The 16,872-nt window shown below is 37.0% G+C and overlaps 1 protein-coding gene across 1 annotated transcript in view; it reads left to right on the forward strand.

Moving 5' to 3' along the window:
- Positions 1 to 13,494, forward strand: part of oprl1 (opiate receptor-like 1) — a 30,259-nt gene extending 16,765 nt beyond the window's left edge. The window contains exons 3-4 of the mRNA XM_041256569.1: positions 10,958 to 11,319; positions 12,524 to 13,494. Coding sequence (XP_041112503.1) covers positions 10,958 to 11,319; positions 12,524 to 13,047 — 886 coding nt within the window. The 3' untranslated portion in view covers positions 13,048 to 13,494. The remainder of the gene's footprint in view (positions 1 to 10,957; positions 11,320 to 12,523) is intronic.
- The last annotated feature ends 3,378 nt before the right edge of the window (positions 13,495 to 16,872 follow it).

Consider the following 16,872-nt stretch of genomic DNA (forward strand, 5'->3'; position numbering starts at 1 on the left):
TATTAACCCCTGCAGTGGAGGAAATCTTTAACGACAATAATATTATTATTTTAATAATAATAATATGTCTTATGGAAAAATTCCAGTATTTAATAGCTAACAATAATGTATCAATTTAATAGTTAACAATAACTTATCAATTTAATGTTAATGTTTGCTGAGTAAAAATGCAGGCAAACAACAGTGGAGATGCTAACTAAACAAATAGTACTTAAACAGAATCATTTATTTGAGCAAAACAGAACATAAAACTTAAAAAGTTCCAATGCAAACGCAAAGCAGGTACTTACACGATACTTATGAAAAAACACCTACATTTACTCAAAGTCCCTATCCAGTGTTTAAATCACAGGTTACTACCTACCCTGGTCAGGTTACTGTTTACAATATTCCTTTGTATACATTGTTCTATTTCTGTTACCATCCACGTTTCCTATAAACTACCAATAATTTATATTTGATTTTTGGTGGTGCTGTTTTAAATCCTTACTCAAAATTATGTATTTAATTATTTGTTTTGTTAATTAGTAACATTGGAAACTTTAATTTCATCTACTGATATTTAAAAAAAAAAAAAAAAAAAAAATGCTGCTTCCATGGCTTTTATATCAAATATTAATGTTGTGGTTCTTGATTTTCTTTCTACAATACTTTTATGAATACCTTGTTATGGATGAGAAAGCAGCTGAAGATATATTGCAATTAACGAAAACCGGGGAGTAAAACGGCTTTAGTTTGGATAATTAAATAATTTTCCTTGTGATATCAATCATTTAGCTAAAATTGCTACAGTAAAGGTCAATCAGAAGATACTGATTCCAGCTGGTCAGTTGTAGAGTTAGTAGTAATTTACTCCAAGAATCCAACCTAGTTGTGAGTAAATTACTTAACGAACTAATTCCGTAATTTGTTATAGGAGGAAACCAGCATTCTGGGACAATTCAGGGCTGGGACAAAAGGGGACTGCAAGTCTTGGAGACAGGAGGGGACAAGGCCACGCAGATCCTTTTAGGTGAGGAGCGAGATCTTAAAATCAATTGTAATCTTCTCAGACAACCAGTCTAAAGATTTAAGCAGTGGGGTAATGTGCAGAGAGGTGAGTACGAGCTGTCAGGCTGCAGCATTGTGAATACCTTAAGCCTATCAGGATATCAGAAAGGCAGCAAACACAGAATTCAAATAATCTTTGTACAAGGTAACAAAGGCACGGATTACAATCTCAATGAGGACTAGTTTTCCTCAGATGACGTGATGAAGTGAGACCTTTGTTAAACTGCAATTGCGAATGTGAATCTGGAACCCCACTGAGTTCTATTGCAATCTGCAGTGATCAATGAATATATAAACCTATATTCTTTATACATAGGCTTATATGTTCATTTAAAGGGGTGCAGTATATTTCGCTATATAGATATAGATAGACTAAACTCCCTTTAAAAGGACGATTCTTAGAATGCTTGAGAAGGTATATTTTAAGAGGTTGAAATTATGTTGCCGTGAGGTTCCTCATTTGACAGTCATGGTAGAACCTATTTAAAGTGGTTTTCATTATTAAAACTAAAGCAGAACAAGCCCAAGGTGGCTTTATTTAAACAGAACTCCAGTCATGCAGATTGTATAAGAACATGATGTTAACAGTTTAGGTCCTACTCGGATGTATAGATTTTAATCTAAAACGGGATTAACATCACTGTTTATCTATTTTCCTCTGAAATGTCAGTTTACAGGAATGGTCTGTTCCTGATGCTGCACACTGATCAGTGCATGCCATTATTAGTCTGTGCAATAATTATGATATGTATATATGTTTTGCAGTTCGATGAGCAACCCATACTAAAGGAATCTTACGTGTAACCCTGTCAATTCCCATAGTTCACTGCAGATGAGGTGTCTATACATTATTGCTGTCATTGCTGTGACAATCAGGTGTCATAGTTTGCTTTTAATTTTCACAAAAGCACACATTTCATTTTTAAACTGAGACTCCCTAGTAATGACTTCAAGCAGGTGCAATTATAAGTGTAGTATGCGAGAGTCTGCTTTCAGCAGTAATTCATTGGCCAATTATCCTTTAATTGGGTAATACAACATTACACATGAAAAATACAAGTCTAAATGTGCCTTATTAACCTGAAGCTGTGGCATCTCAGTTGTATATAATTGACGCCAGTGCCAACATGTTTCTATCTATAGTCTCTCTGGCCAAAGGTTTTGCATCACCTAGAATTTTAGGATTGAAACATAATAAAAAAAAAAAAAAAAAAAAAAAAAAAAAAAAACTATCTTATATCTTTTATTTAACATCATATAAGCAAAGAAACTACAAAATCATATAGCAAAATTCTAACAGAATCCATAATTGCAGTACAGTATTTCATGTTAGAGTTAGAAATGTCACTTTCTTCTTGTATTAAGTGTATGAAAAACTATAAAGCAGTATGATTTCAGTATGTTTCTGTAACATTATTCAGCAGGTTTCATTCAACTTTATGAAGCAAAGTTGGTTAATTGTATAGGGTGATGTAAAACGCTTGGCTATAGCTGTACAGTATCAAGGTCTTGCTGATCCCAATATTGAATGACAGCCTTGACTTTAAAACAAACAGCACCTGATTAAAACCCAGACACATATCGATATGTAATGTTTTAATTCAATGTTGCATTACATCAGTCCAGAGCAGTGAATAACCTGATGTTCTCCAGTTGAACCAAAAAGCATGCATGATAATTTACTGATAATTTACTGATACTTGCAAATGAACAGGTATGAGGCCATTATACTGGTTATTTTTTCTTTATTTTAAAAATTATTATTATTTTTATACTATATGTGGACAAATAATGTTTCTTTGTAATATATTTACTTACCGTCTGGTTCTTGCTTTTCACAAATTGACAGGTGTTGGCTATATTGAAAGTTGGGATAATGATGCTGACAGTGTGGTATGCACAGGGCATAAAAGTGGTTGCAGATACACAAGAAGTCCCTGAAGCTGGGTTTATTATACATTATGCTTTAGCATCATTATCCTTTTTAATACATTTAAAACACATTGCTCTTGCCCTGAATACATAAATATTTTCTCTGATTCTTTTGTTGCTCGACTGTGTTATTTACCTGAGAGTAAATGTTGTACTACAGAAATGGCAGAGTCTCTGGGCATGATCTTGAAGTAAGTGTCAAGGTTTAGCTACGTTAAAAAAAAAAAAAAAAAAAAAAAAAAATGGAAATATAAAATACATAAAGTACATCTACATTCTGCATCTTTTCTAAAGATTTTATTTAAATTTATTATGTGAGAAATAAAATCTTGGGTAGGATCTCTGGGCAGACTTCCACTGTCTTAGCGTCGCATATATTTACTGTTGCGACGGTAGCAACCATAGCAACAGGAATAACGATAGCAACGCACTGCTCTGGAGGAACAACCTATTTAAGGGGATCGAGCAAGGCTTCCCAACCCTGGTCCTGTGGACCCCATGTGTCTTCTGGTTTTCATTCCAACAAAGCTCTCAATTACTTAACTAAACCCTTATTTGAACTAACAATTTGTAATTGTTCTCAGCTCCTAAAAAGTTGGACAGTTCGAGTTACTTATCCAATGCAATAGCTAACGTGAAATCTGCACATGTTGGGAAGCCCGTGATAGAGGGTAGGTTACTAACCATTTGCTTCCAGATCTCGACTTCTAAATAATTCTGTAATTCTTGGGATCATTGCTGCTGTTTAGAAGCAGCATTGCTGGTTACAAGCAGACGTAAAGAGTTTATTAAGTATCAGTAGCGCAGCAAGCGAAGCAAAGATAACTTTGAAAGTGTTTGATCAGTTATGAAGTTGTCTTTAAAGCAGTCTCCTATGAACCTATAAACACTTTCTGTGAATAGGGCTCTATTTATTTATTTATTTTATAAATTTAGTCGTTGCCAATTATTTTTGTTATTTTCTCCCAGTTTGACATTCCCAATTATTATTTAGGCTCAGCTAACTGCTTCCACCCCTGCGCTGACTTGGGAGTGGTGAAGATGAACACATGTTGTCCTCTGAAGCGTGTGGCATCAGCTGCCTGCTTCTTTACATGCTGTGAATTCACCATGCAGCCACCCAGGAGGTACAGTGTAGGAGGACAGTGCAGCTCCTGAGCAGATAACAGGCAAGCCTGCAGGTGCCCAGCCAGACTACAGGGGTTGCTGGTGTGTGGTGAGTTGAGGACCACTGCCCCTCCGGCAATGCTTAGCCAATTGGGTGCTTCCTCCTGGGAACTCCCATCCATGGTCGGCTGTGGAATAGCCCAGACTCGAACCGGCGATGTCCAGGCTATAGGGCTCATCCTGCACTCACGCAGAGCGTCTTTACTGGATGCGCCACTCGGGAACCCCCAAGGGCTCTATTTTTATTAATGAATACTGTACTGTACACACAGTGTGAGTTAAGATTTTATTTTACAGTAATTGCTTTTAATTTGTTTTATCAGTTATAGTACACGATGAACATTACCAATATTATATAAGCTATTGTTTATAGCAGGATCTTAACAACATGTACATACAAGCACAGATATGAGGACTATTTTCAAATCTACTTATTTGCATACCTAATTAATTCTAGCGAATATGTTTAAGCTTATTATCTCCTCAGGTAAAGGTACATATGAACATACAAATACACAGCTTAAACAAGTTACATTATTGTGCAACAGAAGAATGAACTTCAAAGATCCTTTGTTAATATATTTTTGGCAGAATAGTTGATTTTTCATGCTGATGTAACTCAACTGAAGATATTACATATCCTTTTTGTAACTTGGACTATTTGATGCAGCACAGTGATAAAATCATTATACTTCATAGCTATAATTAAATAATCATGTTTGAATGTTTTCTACAGCTGCTCCTGTAGCAAATTTCAGCTGTGTTTTTGGGAACAAATATCTCCTTTTGCAATGTTAGATGAAGCCAGCGATTTCAAGAGGATAAATGCCTTAGGAAATAAAATCTTTGACCTTCAGCTGGAAGAGAACTTTCCTGTGCTCACACACTCATGAATGTTTAAAACGCATGTAAATGAGCCTGACTGCTGAACAAGTGTGAGCTTCAGGTTTTATATTTGTATTAACAGCGGGCTTCACATACCCCTATTAGCATCAGTCTTGGATGGCTTTGCTGAAGGTAACTTTATATAATTGGGAACCGCAGATAAATAACGACACAGTATAATGCATGGTATCAGTATGGAAAGATGTGAAATGACTGTGCATTTACCATGCTATATTTTGAAAGCAGCGGATTTGATTTTGTTCTGCGTACTGCAGTGTAGACTGAGTTGTGGCACAAGCACATTAAATTGTGAACAGCAGGTGTGTGGAGGACTGCAGTGCTACACTACATGATGCATTGAGATTAAACACCACCACGCCAGGAAATCGAATAGAGCACATTCTGTATAGATTGAATCAGAGCTGAAGGCGCAGTGCCGCACCATGGTGTTGAGAGCTAACAAGACTGCATGTAGAAATATGATGCAGAGAAATGAATACCAAATTAATCAAATGTGGCTGTCTGCCTCTGGGGGTAGCATAATTGATTAACAAGATATTTGTGACTACCTGATGATTTATTATTCCAATATCTAAAGCTGTATTTTTTAGATCAGGTTATGTGCATCAGATCCTGCAGATTTGCCTTTGCCATTTTCATCGATATTTCTTTGCAGATTTGCATACATATTTCACTACCATGCAACAAAAATAAAAAATAAAAATGCACACTGAAAACCTAGATTAGCCAGCAAATATGCTTGTATATTAGACCCCCGACTTGCTTTAATCAGGGAAATACTTCATGCCTAAGATCTTGTTGCCTTGGTGCAGCTTGATTGATGGGCTGTCTCCTCAGTGAAATTAGACACTTTGCTTAATTTCAAAAGCTCAAAAACAGCTGGGCCTTGACCAATTGTACGTATCGCACAGAGCTTTGCAAATTAATCGCCAGTGCCGAGAAAAGGTTTGTGAACCCCAATGATAATTATGGAAATTCCATAGTTTTACCATGATAGCCTTCTTGAATCAAAATGAGTCTTTTCTGGAATACCAAAACATCTCCAAGAATAAACCAGAAAATCATCAAGGAAGTCACGAAGAACCCCAGAGTAACATCCAAGGCCTCTCTCACCTTGGCTAATGTAAGTGTTCGTGACTCAACTAGCAGAAAAAGACTGAACAAGAATGGTGTTCATTGAAGGATAGCCAGGAAAAAACCACTGCTCTCTAAAAAGAATATTGCTGCCCATCTGAAGTTCACCAAAGAGCACATAGATGATCCACAAGACTTCTGGAACAATGTTCTCTGGACAAACGAGTCAAAGGTAGAACTTTTTGGCCTCAATGAGAAGCGTTGTGTTTGGCGAAAACCAAACACTGCGTTCAAACAGAAGAACCTTATCCCAACCGTCAAGGATGGTGGTGGGAGTGTGATGGTTCGGGGCTGCTTTGCTGCCTCAGGACCTGGATGGCTTGCCGTCATTGACACAACCATGAATTCTGCATTGTATCAGAAGATTCTAGAGGAGAATGTCAGGCCATCCGCCTGTGAGCTGAAGCTGAACCGAGAGTGGGTTGTGCAGCAAAACAATGATCTTAAACATACAAGCAGAGCTACAAAAGAATGGCTGTAGATGAAGAAATTCTGTGTTTTAGAATGGCCTATTCAAAGCCCGTACCTAAACCCCATTGAAATGTTGTGGCAGGACCTGAAGCAAGATGTTCATGCAAGGAAGCCCTCAAATGTCACCGAGTTGAAGCAAGAATGGGTCAAAATTCCTCAAAACTGATGTGAGAGACTGATCAACAGTTACAGGAAGCGCTTAGTTGAAGTCATTGCTGCTCAAGGGGGTGCCACCAGTTACTGAATCTAAAGGTTCACATACATTTTCACACATGGATATTAAATGTTGAATTATTTGTTGATAAATAAATGTTGAACAAGTGTCATGTTTTTGTGTCATTTGTTTTATCAGATTATCTTTATCTATTATTAGGACTTAGATTAAGATCTAGGTTTTAGGTTTGAAATACGTGAAATATGTGAAAATCCTAAGGGGTTCACAAACTTCTTCTCAGCACTGTGTGTGTGTGTGTGTGTGTGTGTGTGTGTGTGTGTGTGTGTGTGTGTGTGTGTGTGTGTGTATATATATATATATATGTAGGAATAAATCATGGATTTGAATATAAACAATAACAAGTAGTTGTCATGCCGTCAAACACCTATAAATACTTCCAATGTTTTGATTCAAACACGGCTCCCTTGAAAAGATATGTACAACATATCGAAACGTTAGGGCAGCTGGCTCTTTGAAAAAAAAAATATATAAAATATATTTCTAAGTATATATACACTTACACACACACACACACAAAAATATATTTCTAAGTACTTACAAGTCTTATATATTTTCAGCTGTCCCCTAACTTGTGAAATTACTTTATGTCAATATTTGACTTGCTTGTAAAAATGAAAACAAACCAAGCTTGACAGTGCTCCATAAAAAAGAGAGCAACTGCTACTTTTACTCTCTGTGCATGAAAATCACAACCAAGCCCAGGTGCAGGAGTTAAGCTAGTGGCATTGGAGAGAAGATTAATTCAAAATGACATTGCATTTCTTAAAAGTCACACAAAGCTGTTTGCTTATCATTTGATTCAATCAAGAAGATAATGGAGGTCTGTGACGGTGCGGTGGGTGTGGTGATGAAACAGGTGTTACAGAGTCACTGGTCCAGGTGCAAATAACCCTAATACCAGCAATGGTAGAGGGTGTGTTTTAATTACAGGAATGCAGTCCAAAGCAACAAAACAATACAAATCATAGGTCCCAATAGAGCGCGTCCCTCTCAGCTCTATTGTGCACTTGTGGGGTGGTAGAAAGTGCCGGTGCTCAGGTGCTGACGTGTCCAGTTCAGTTGTGTGGGGTGTGTGGTGTCCAAGGTGAAAGTGCTGGCAGTAGTGCGGCAGCTCCTTGTCGTGACGACTCACTCCGACCCCGGTCCTGACAATAAACAAATCAAAAACACGTAGCAAACAAAAAAACCAGCTCAGCAACCCAGGTTCCGTGTTACCTCCAAAAGCCCTGCACTTGCAAAATGACAGCCCTTATATACCAGGAGACTCCATGCTCAATCAACTCAGCACACCTCAGCACACCTGCCTGTTGTCTAATGCAGCAGAGGTGATCACAGTAATCTTGTCCCCTAATATGGTCATTCCGCCCTGCACCAAGATGGCCGACTTCCTTTTCCGCCCCTCTCTCCAAGCCGGCCCGTCTTAGTACAGGCATGCAAGTACCTCTGCTTAGCGCCCTCTTGGGTCGGGAGGGAGATTTACTGCTCAGATCCTCTCGCTCTCTGTCACAAGGTCTTAGCTGTGGAGGCATTTCAGCAAATGTGTTCCATCTTGCCAATTACGGTTGATTCTTTAAACAACCAATTTGCTTACCAACAACCGACCTCTGGCTAGGCCTGCTTTACAACAAACATAATGTAATTACCGTAAAACTTCAAATAATTGCCGGGTCTCAAATAATCGTCTGTCTCCAATACGCGTCGGGTCTGCTGGCAAATATTGTAAAAATAAACGCCGGGCCTCTATTGAACGGCGGGTCTCTGTCATTGCCATTGAAGCTGAGGAAGATGAGGAGGAGCCTGAGTGTAATGAACTGCTAATAAGTGACAGTGATGAAAGTGACTCTTAGGATTACTGTCTATATCTCTTACAAAAGTGTTTCTTGTCCTTGAAAAAAAGCCGTCGCGTAAAATAAAATAGCTAAACCAATGTAGTTCAACTAGATTATATTTGAATAGAATTCCTCTGAGGTGTTTTTCACATCCTCACACCAAACAAACATAAGTACATTTAGACTCGTTACTGAACTCTTAAGAATAGATTGGATGCAATTTTGAATAAGACTAGTTTCAAGCACCAGTGCAATACATTCATATTTATATTTCCGACGGGAGATGGATTTACTCCGTTACTGTTAATGGTAAGTAGTGTGTGACTTCTAGTGCAGGATCACTTTGATACTAGTTACTCATGGGAACACATTGATCTTGAAAGGTTAAAGTTAAAATAAATAAATAAAATCAGATTAGCAACCCAACATTTCCACACTGGTTTTCTAGCACAACGTATTTTATTTTTTTTTTACATCCTAACACAGATTTTGTGCTTTTAGTGGGGACCTCGAAACTCTGACTTCCCTTGTGGATGGAAGCAAATTAAGCTGATTTAAGGGGGAGGGAACGTAGATGAAATATAAATCAGCGACAGTATAATGTGGCATGACTGTTGACAACGCAATTACTACAAAGTAGCTGTAAGAAGATGCTTCACCATTTGATACCCCCGCTCCTCCTCCCATGCCATAAAATAAGTAATCAGATAATTGAGTTTTTGAATTGATTATTTCGTACCCCTATCCAGAGAAGTACACGCATGTCCCTGAGGGTATTGAACAGTATAGATGTACGTGCCTAGATAAAACAACTAAACATAGTGTCTTGCTCTTCAGGGCCTTAAAGGGAAACTTTATTTGTGATATTTTCATGTTTCTAATTTCTTATCTTTTTAATACCATGTAATTCTCTGTTTTAGTTTTTTTTTTTTTTTTTTTTAGATCACTAATTGTTACTACTGGGCACGCTGTGAAAAGAGACTTTGCTTAAAAATAACTTTAATTATTAACCCTAGAAAATAATGATATATGCAGAGACAGCCAATTAGAAACCTGCAATCATACACAAAACATTAGTCATTAAGACCAAAAGTGTGCAATAACTGTTGCACACCAATGCATTTATTAACACTAATAATCTATTTATATTTTTTACATTTAACATTGGTAGAACCAAGGACAGTTTACACTGAACTATGCAGATGACACATGCATGTTGCGTATTCATGGGAAATGCACCAAATTTTAAAAACAGAGCACAGATAACATGCTTTGTTTCGTTCCAGACACACCTCTTCATCCTCCTCTATAACATGGAAATGGGTTTGTGTTATATGCCGAAAACTACGGCTGTGTGTTTTTCTAACGCTGCTTGGTGCATGTTGATCTGCTTTTACAGCATAGTAAATCATGGATAAAAAGCAAGAAGTGTTCATTAAATATTCTCATAAAAAACCAGAAATCTAGTCTGTCAATACTTAAGTTAATTAGTCTGCAGTGGCAAGCTGCGTACATCCATTATGTATTAACCTAGATGCAAAAATGTAAATATTTATATATTTATGTAATTTTACAGTCAAAAGAGTTTGCGATTGAGGGTGTTTTAATATTTGATGATTTCCCAACAGTTTTTTTTTTAAAGCAATTACCATAGTGTCTAAAATTTTTTTTTTAATTAGTTGTTTTTTTACATATGATGTTGCCATTATTCTCATGCACAAAATGTTTTCAAATCTTTTTCTAACTCAATCCAATTTGAGATAATAATATACTTTCTAAACAGCAGCTAAACATGCTATTTGTGTAGTCAGTTGTGCAGTGTTAGTTACTCGACAGGATTCTCTTTACTGATTCTGTGCCTTGTTTTCCGTAACAAGACCTGACTGTTGCTTGTCCCTTAATCTGGGAAATTTCGGGGCATTAACAAAACGTAATAATAGAGTGGAATCTAGGTCTTTGTCTCCAGGAGTATTGCAGCTATTGTAAGAGTTTCCACAGATGTCCAGAGATTTTCCTGTTATAAGACACATTTGATTGTATATAGAATTTGTGCAGTTGACCATGTCTCTTATGGTATAAAAATGGCTTCTTATGCACAATGTGTGTTTGCACAAACACACACACACACACACACACACACATATATATATATATATATATATATATATATATATATATATATATATATATATATATATATTCTGACAACATACATGGTCTTTTTTCTTCACAGGTACACAAAGATGAAGACTGCAACTAATATATACATCTTTAACCTGGCCCTTGCAGACTTTCTGGTTCTCATCACCTTACCTTTCCAAGGCACAGACGTTTTCCTTGGGTCCTGGCCGTTTGGTAAACTCCTCTGCAAGATAGTGATCGCAATCGACTATTATAACATGTTCACCAGCACCTTCACCCTCACCATGATGAGCGTGGATCGGTACATCGCCGTCTGCCATCCAGTGAAAGCCCTGGACATGAGAACCCCTCACAAAGCTAAAGTTGTCAACATCTGCATCTGGGCTTTGGCTTCTGTAATTGGTATACCAGCCATGGTGATGGGGGATATTGAAGAGGATCCCTATGGCACAGGTATGTAAAGTCAGCTTTTATTGATGATCTTCAAAAATGAGTTTGCCTGAGAATAAATAGAGAAAGTTTCATCTTCATGTTATTAATTTAAAAGTGTTTTTAGCCAATCCACCAATCTTGTTTCCTAAGTTGCTCTACACAAGATTAAGAACTGGTCTCTGGATTTTCTATATGCTTATTTATTTTTCATCCTAGGAAGCATGCTTCTTTAAAAGGTTACTATTCATATGAGCATGACGTTTAAAAACATACATGGAAATAAGAACTGGTGTTTTTTCTTGCTTTAAAACTTTCAGAAATGCGTAAGATGGCGATGAAAGTCAATTTTGCAGCATGCTTTTTTCATTTTAATTGTGGGAATACAGTGTGTATTCGCTTATTAAAACATAGCCTTGCTATAAAATAGTTTGGTAAAAGATTTTAGTTTATCACAAAAAAAAAAAGCAGAAATCACTTACAGTACCACGACTAATTTATGATTATGTCACTTAGAAGCAGTACTGTTTATGTACAGTATATGGACTTTTTGGAGGAAAATATGCATTTACATTTTTGAGAGAAATTCAGTAAATCAATTATTCAAATGAATGATTTCCCAGGTGTTCTGTTATATTGATATATAATACTATGTATTTTAGTATCCCCTTCCACTTCAGGACTTTTTCATTAAAATGCATGTGATTGTAAAGAGTCCATTTTGCTTCAAGTTTTCAGAAGTTCTTTTTAATAATAATATATTCATTACTTAACTGTATGGCATTCAATTCTTCTTTTATTCATAAAGTGTCTTCATTTTCCATTACTAAACACATGCAGTTCCTTCCAACAGCTTGCTACATTCAGTGTAGAATTTTAAACCAGAACAAATTGTTCACCAACTCACAATTCAATTTACATTGTTGTTTGTTTCTATTAAAGATAGCAGTGTCTGTATTGTTATGATAAATCAAATTATTTGAGTAACCCTTTCACTCTTGTTCACTTGATAGAATTTGGAACTAGTAGTACTTGTGCTAAAGACAATTAACCCTGGGAGACACAATATTACAGAGACACTGGCTAGACAGTGGGGTCGGAGAATCTTTGCTGATGTTCAGTCCTCCTGTATCGGTGCTGGGTTGCATCAGTGAATTGACATTCAAAATGACCATTCCACGTGTGGCAAATACAGAAATAATAATGCTTTTGCTTGTGTGTGTCTCAGCTGTCGAGTGCGCTGTGGTCCTGCCTCAACCCTGTAGCTTCTGTGACGCTGTATTTGGCACCTGCGTATTCATCTTCTCCTTCATCATCCCGGTCGCCATTATCACCGTCTGCTACACCCTGATGGTGAAGCGCTTGAAAAGCGTGCGGGTGCTGTCCGGTTCCAAGGAGAAGGACCGCATGCTGCGGCGCATCACACGGATGGTCCTCATCGTGGTGGCGGTCTTTGTTGTCTGCTGGACTCCCATCCAGATCATGGTCCTCGTCAGGGCCCTTGGCCACAATCTGCACAACGAGCTCACAGTCTCACTCATGCACTTCTGCATTGCCCTGGGCTATGTCAACAGCAGCCTCAACCCAGTCCTCTACGCCTTCCTGGACGAGAACTTCAAACGCTGCTTCAAGGAGTTCTGCTACCCGTCTTCATTTAGGATGGAGCTGCAGCGGTCGAGCAGAATGAAGAGCATTGCCAAAGAGGTTGCTTGCAACTGCAAGCATGCAGATGGGACTAGTAATCCTGCATGACTAGACGTGGAGCTGCCGTTGGTAACCACCAACCAGCAGAAAGCTGGCAACTCAAATGCAGAGCTTACTCAAATAACAGCCCTTTAGTGTATGTTGTGTTTGTGCTGTATGATCAACTGAACATGAAGGTGGCCTTTGAGTTGATGTTCCTGATTTGGAGAAAGTTAAAGAACTTTTGCCTGTGCAGCCAGAGGAAGAAATGCTGATAAAAAATAAAAAAAAGAAAGATGTCAGGATACTTTTAAAAAGACAAAATATGATATGATATATATTATGGCCTTAATTGTGTCGTCTGTTAAAACTTGCCTAAACAGTGTGTTTGTTGTACAGCGAGTGGGTGTTTTTGTGTTTTTAATGCCTAAAAAAGTGTTTTATTGTGAAAAGTTTCGAGCAGATAAACCCAGCATATGCATATATTTTTGTTCTGTTTAACAAAAAAAATAAAAAAAAACCTGTTTGGTAGCAGTGTTTCTAAGTTTGAAAATATGTAAGATTTCAAAAAGTACAAAAAATGCTTTTTAAAAATCTGTTGTACTGTTCTAGAACTGTATTATTGTCAGAAGTCTTATAGTAATCTTACAATGTGCCTCTACAAATGGCTGGTTTATGTCATTATTCTTAGCGAAGAGAACACTGCATGTCAGTTGAATGGATACATTTAACAGCTTTGCTTTGTGTAAAAGTGAATGTTGTTAGACTCGCATAACTTAATCCAAAAGTTTCAACTATGTTTACTTTCAAAAGCAGTCATTGCTGAGCTGTAACTGAGATTGTATTCTTCTGTTTATTTATTGATGTTTTTATTTATTTACATATGAGGCTTAAATAAGAAGCATTGATATCAGCATTATAACTAACAATGCTAATACGTTTCACCCATTAAAGAACCTGAGTTGCAAAACAGAACTGCAGCTCCATTTGTACAGTCTTCTGTAGTTCTGGATGGTTTTCTTTTTCAATATTAGGTTGTTATTCAGGGTGTGACTCAAAAAAGGGATGAGGTACAGTACAGCTATGGCCAAAGGTTTTGCATCACCCTATAGAATTAACTACTTTTGCTTCATAAAGTCGAATGAAACCTGCTGAATAATGTTACAATAGCATATTGAATTACATACGCTTAAACTGACAGAAATGGATCGAAATCTAGCATGAAATACTGTATTATTATTATTGCTTCTGGTAGACTTTTGCGTTATCATTTTGTAGTTTCTTTATGTTAAATAAAAGATCTACATGAGGTTCATACTGTTTATTTTTTGTTTTTTTTAATTGCTGTCTCAATCCTAAAATTGTAGGTGATGCAAAACTTGCTGTATGTCTGATGGAAATACATCATTATGTGAAAAAATAAAGCACCTCAAAGTGAATGGGCAGGTGTACAGTATGAACATTAAACCATTTTAACAACTGAGGGGCATTTTACTTTGCTTAGTGTTTTAGTTGCAAGATCTAACCCTAATAAGCACGGAGCGTAATTAAAGGAAGTCTAGCCTGTGTTGTTTATTAGCATGAGAATTGTAGAGTGGGCAAAAGGTTTGATAGCTCTCCTTGGACAAAAAAAAAAGAGCAGAAAGCACAATGAAACACTCAAGCATTGTTGCTGTCATTCGGGTTCGCCATGACAAATCTGCATTGCAATTTGTACTGCTCTTGATGTTTCTTATTGAAATCGGAGCTGAAAAACTTGAGCATTTAGTTGGAATTGTCTTTGTGTGTCAGGTTTCTAATAACACGTTGTGTTTCAAATAATCCTACAGGGAAATTAAGACAGCAGCGTCCGCAGAATCTCCACTTGTCAGAACAGTAAGACAGTAAAACAGTTGCCTTGCTGTTTGCAAAGCAGCAGGTATGAGACTGTGACAATCTCACAGAATGCATTGACTCATTGTACAGTCAGTAATCTGTTTGGGGAGCCCCCCGAGATATCTACAAGTAGGACATATAACATTAAATCTCCTATATACCACAAAACCTTTGCTGGCTAGTTCACATGGAGATGCATGCCTTTTGGGCTATAGTGGAGGCCACTGAAGTACATATACTGTAAGTTTGTCAGACTTCAGCGTTTTACCTGTATCTAGGGAATATCTTTTCCAATTGTGATATAACCTGCTAAGGACAATCTATGTATTGGGATAAACAGAATGCTGGACTAATGGAGGCATCTGTCTGAATGTCATACTGTTGACGTGGCTCATGATTATAAGCTTATTTTGACACCAATTATATTGTACATATTACCCACAATGCCTCTACCCTCCATCTCTTTCCTTAAAGTGAAGCGATTTCCTTTTTTCTTCTGGAGCCACGGAAGACTTTGACAACCAAGAAAGAGAAGCCTGTAATTCAGACAGGAGGGATGACAAGATACATATCCATCTGATAGAGATTAACCCAAGGAAGTATAAATCTGAAATGATTCAGCTGTACCTTGTGTCAATTGACCCTTTTACAACTCTATGAAATAGTAAGCAGAAAATCAGCATACACACTTCTTAATAAGATCATTTAGATATCTTGGATGGAGATCACTTTACCCATGAAATATAAGGCTAATGTGAACTTTAATCTAATTTCAACACTTTAGTCATTGAGAATGATTCTTGTCACTGAATTTTAGTTTCTCTGTGTTAGTTATAGTTAGTTGACATGTACAGTCTGAATCAATTTATAAATGTAATGAAACTGTATCTAAAACCTGACCTGCAGTAAAGTAATACTATTTAAATGGTGTGATCATTTGAAGTTGATCATTCCTAACTAACTATTAAAGCTAATTAACTAAAGTTGATCAAGGCCATGGTTAGTTATACTGAAGTCGATTAAAATAACGGGAGTCACTGAAAATGTATAATTGCATAATTGTTCAAACGAAATTAGACTCTTCTCAGCAACATGAATATAAAAACAGCATTTAACTTTTCAAAAGATGTGCTGTTTTTGCATAAGCAGTCATCACAACATGCTAGGGATAATAACCTGTTCCCTTTAATGATTCAGCTTGGTGCGTTTCTGTTTGTATTGGCATTCATATGGAAATATCAACCCAACACCAGCACACACCCATCTTCCTTCTTTTCCTTCTTTCTCATAACTGAGGTTCTATTGTAAACTAGTTAGCTAGGACACGACTAATTAAGCCAGCCACCTTCCATTCTGTTTGATTTTTAATATCACTGAACTCAAGGCAGTAGACAACTTGTGGATTTCCTTTAGTCCTCTCATAAGCATTATAACATATACCATACATACACAGTGAGAACAAACACAACTTTTTTTACTGCACAGTATTTAAAATTGAGGTTCACTTAGAAGTTATGCATTATGCTCTAAGAATGAATGATGTAAAAGCAGGACTTTACATGTAAGTGGCTTTACATTAAAATCTACAAGTTTTGTTAAAGTCTGCACCTCCGACAGATGTTCCCGTATTTATTTCTAATACAATCCAGTCTGATCACATGAACTGCTTCTGAAGTACAGAATATTGGGACTGTGGCGTCCATGCATTTGCAATGAGCAGCTTCAGGGTTAATAGAACCATTTTAAAGTAAATGCTACCAAGTGCTCAGATTGCATCATGTCTTTACTGCTCAGATTCATCATGTCTTTACTGCTCAGATTCATCATGTCTTTACTGCTCAGATTCATCATGTCTTTACTGTTCAGATTCATCATGTCTTTACTGTTCAGATTCATCATGTCTTTACTGTTCAGATTCATCATGTCTTTACTGCTCAGATTCATCATGTCTTTACTGCTCAGATTCATCATGTCTTTACTGCTCAGATTCATCATGTCTTTACTGCTCAGATTCATCAT

Source organism: Polyodon spathula, chromosome 8 (assembly GCF_017654505.1).
Source record: "Polyodon spathula isolate WHYD16114869_AA chromosome 8, ASM1765450v1, whole genome shotgun sequence".
NCBI classification, from domain to species: domain Eukaryota; kingdom Metazoa; phylum Chordata; class Actinopteri; order Acipenseriformes; family Polyodontidae; genus Polyodon; species Polyodon spathula.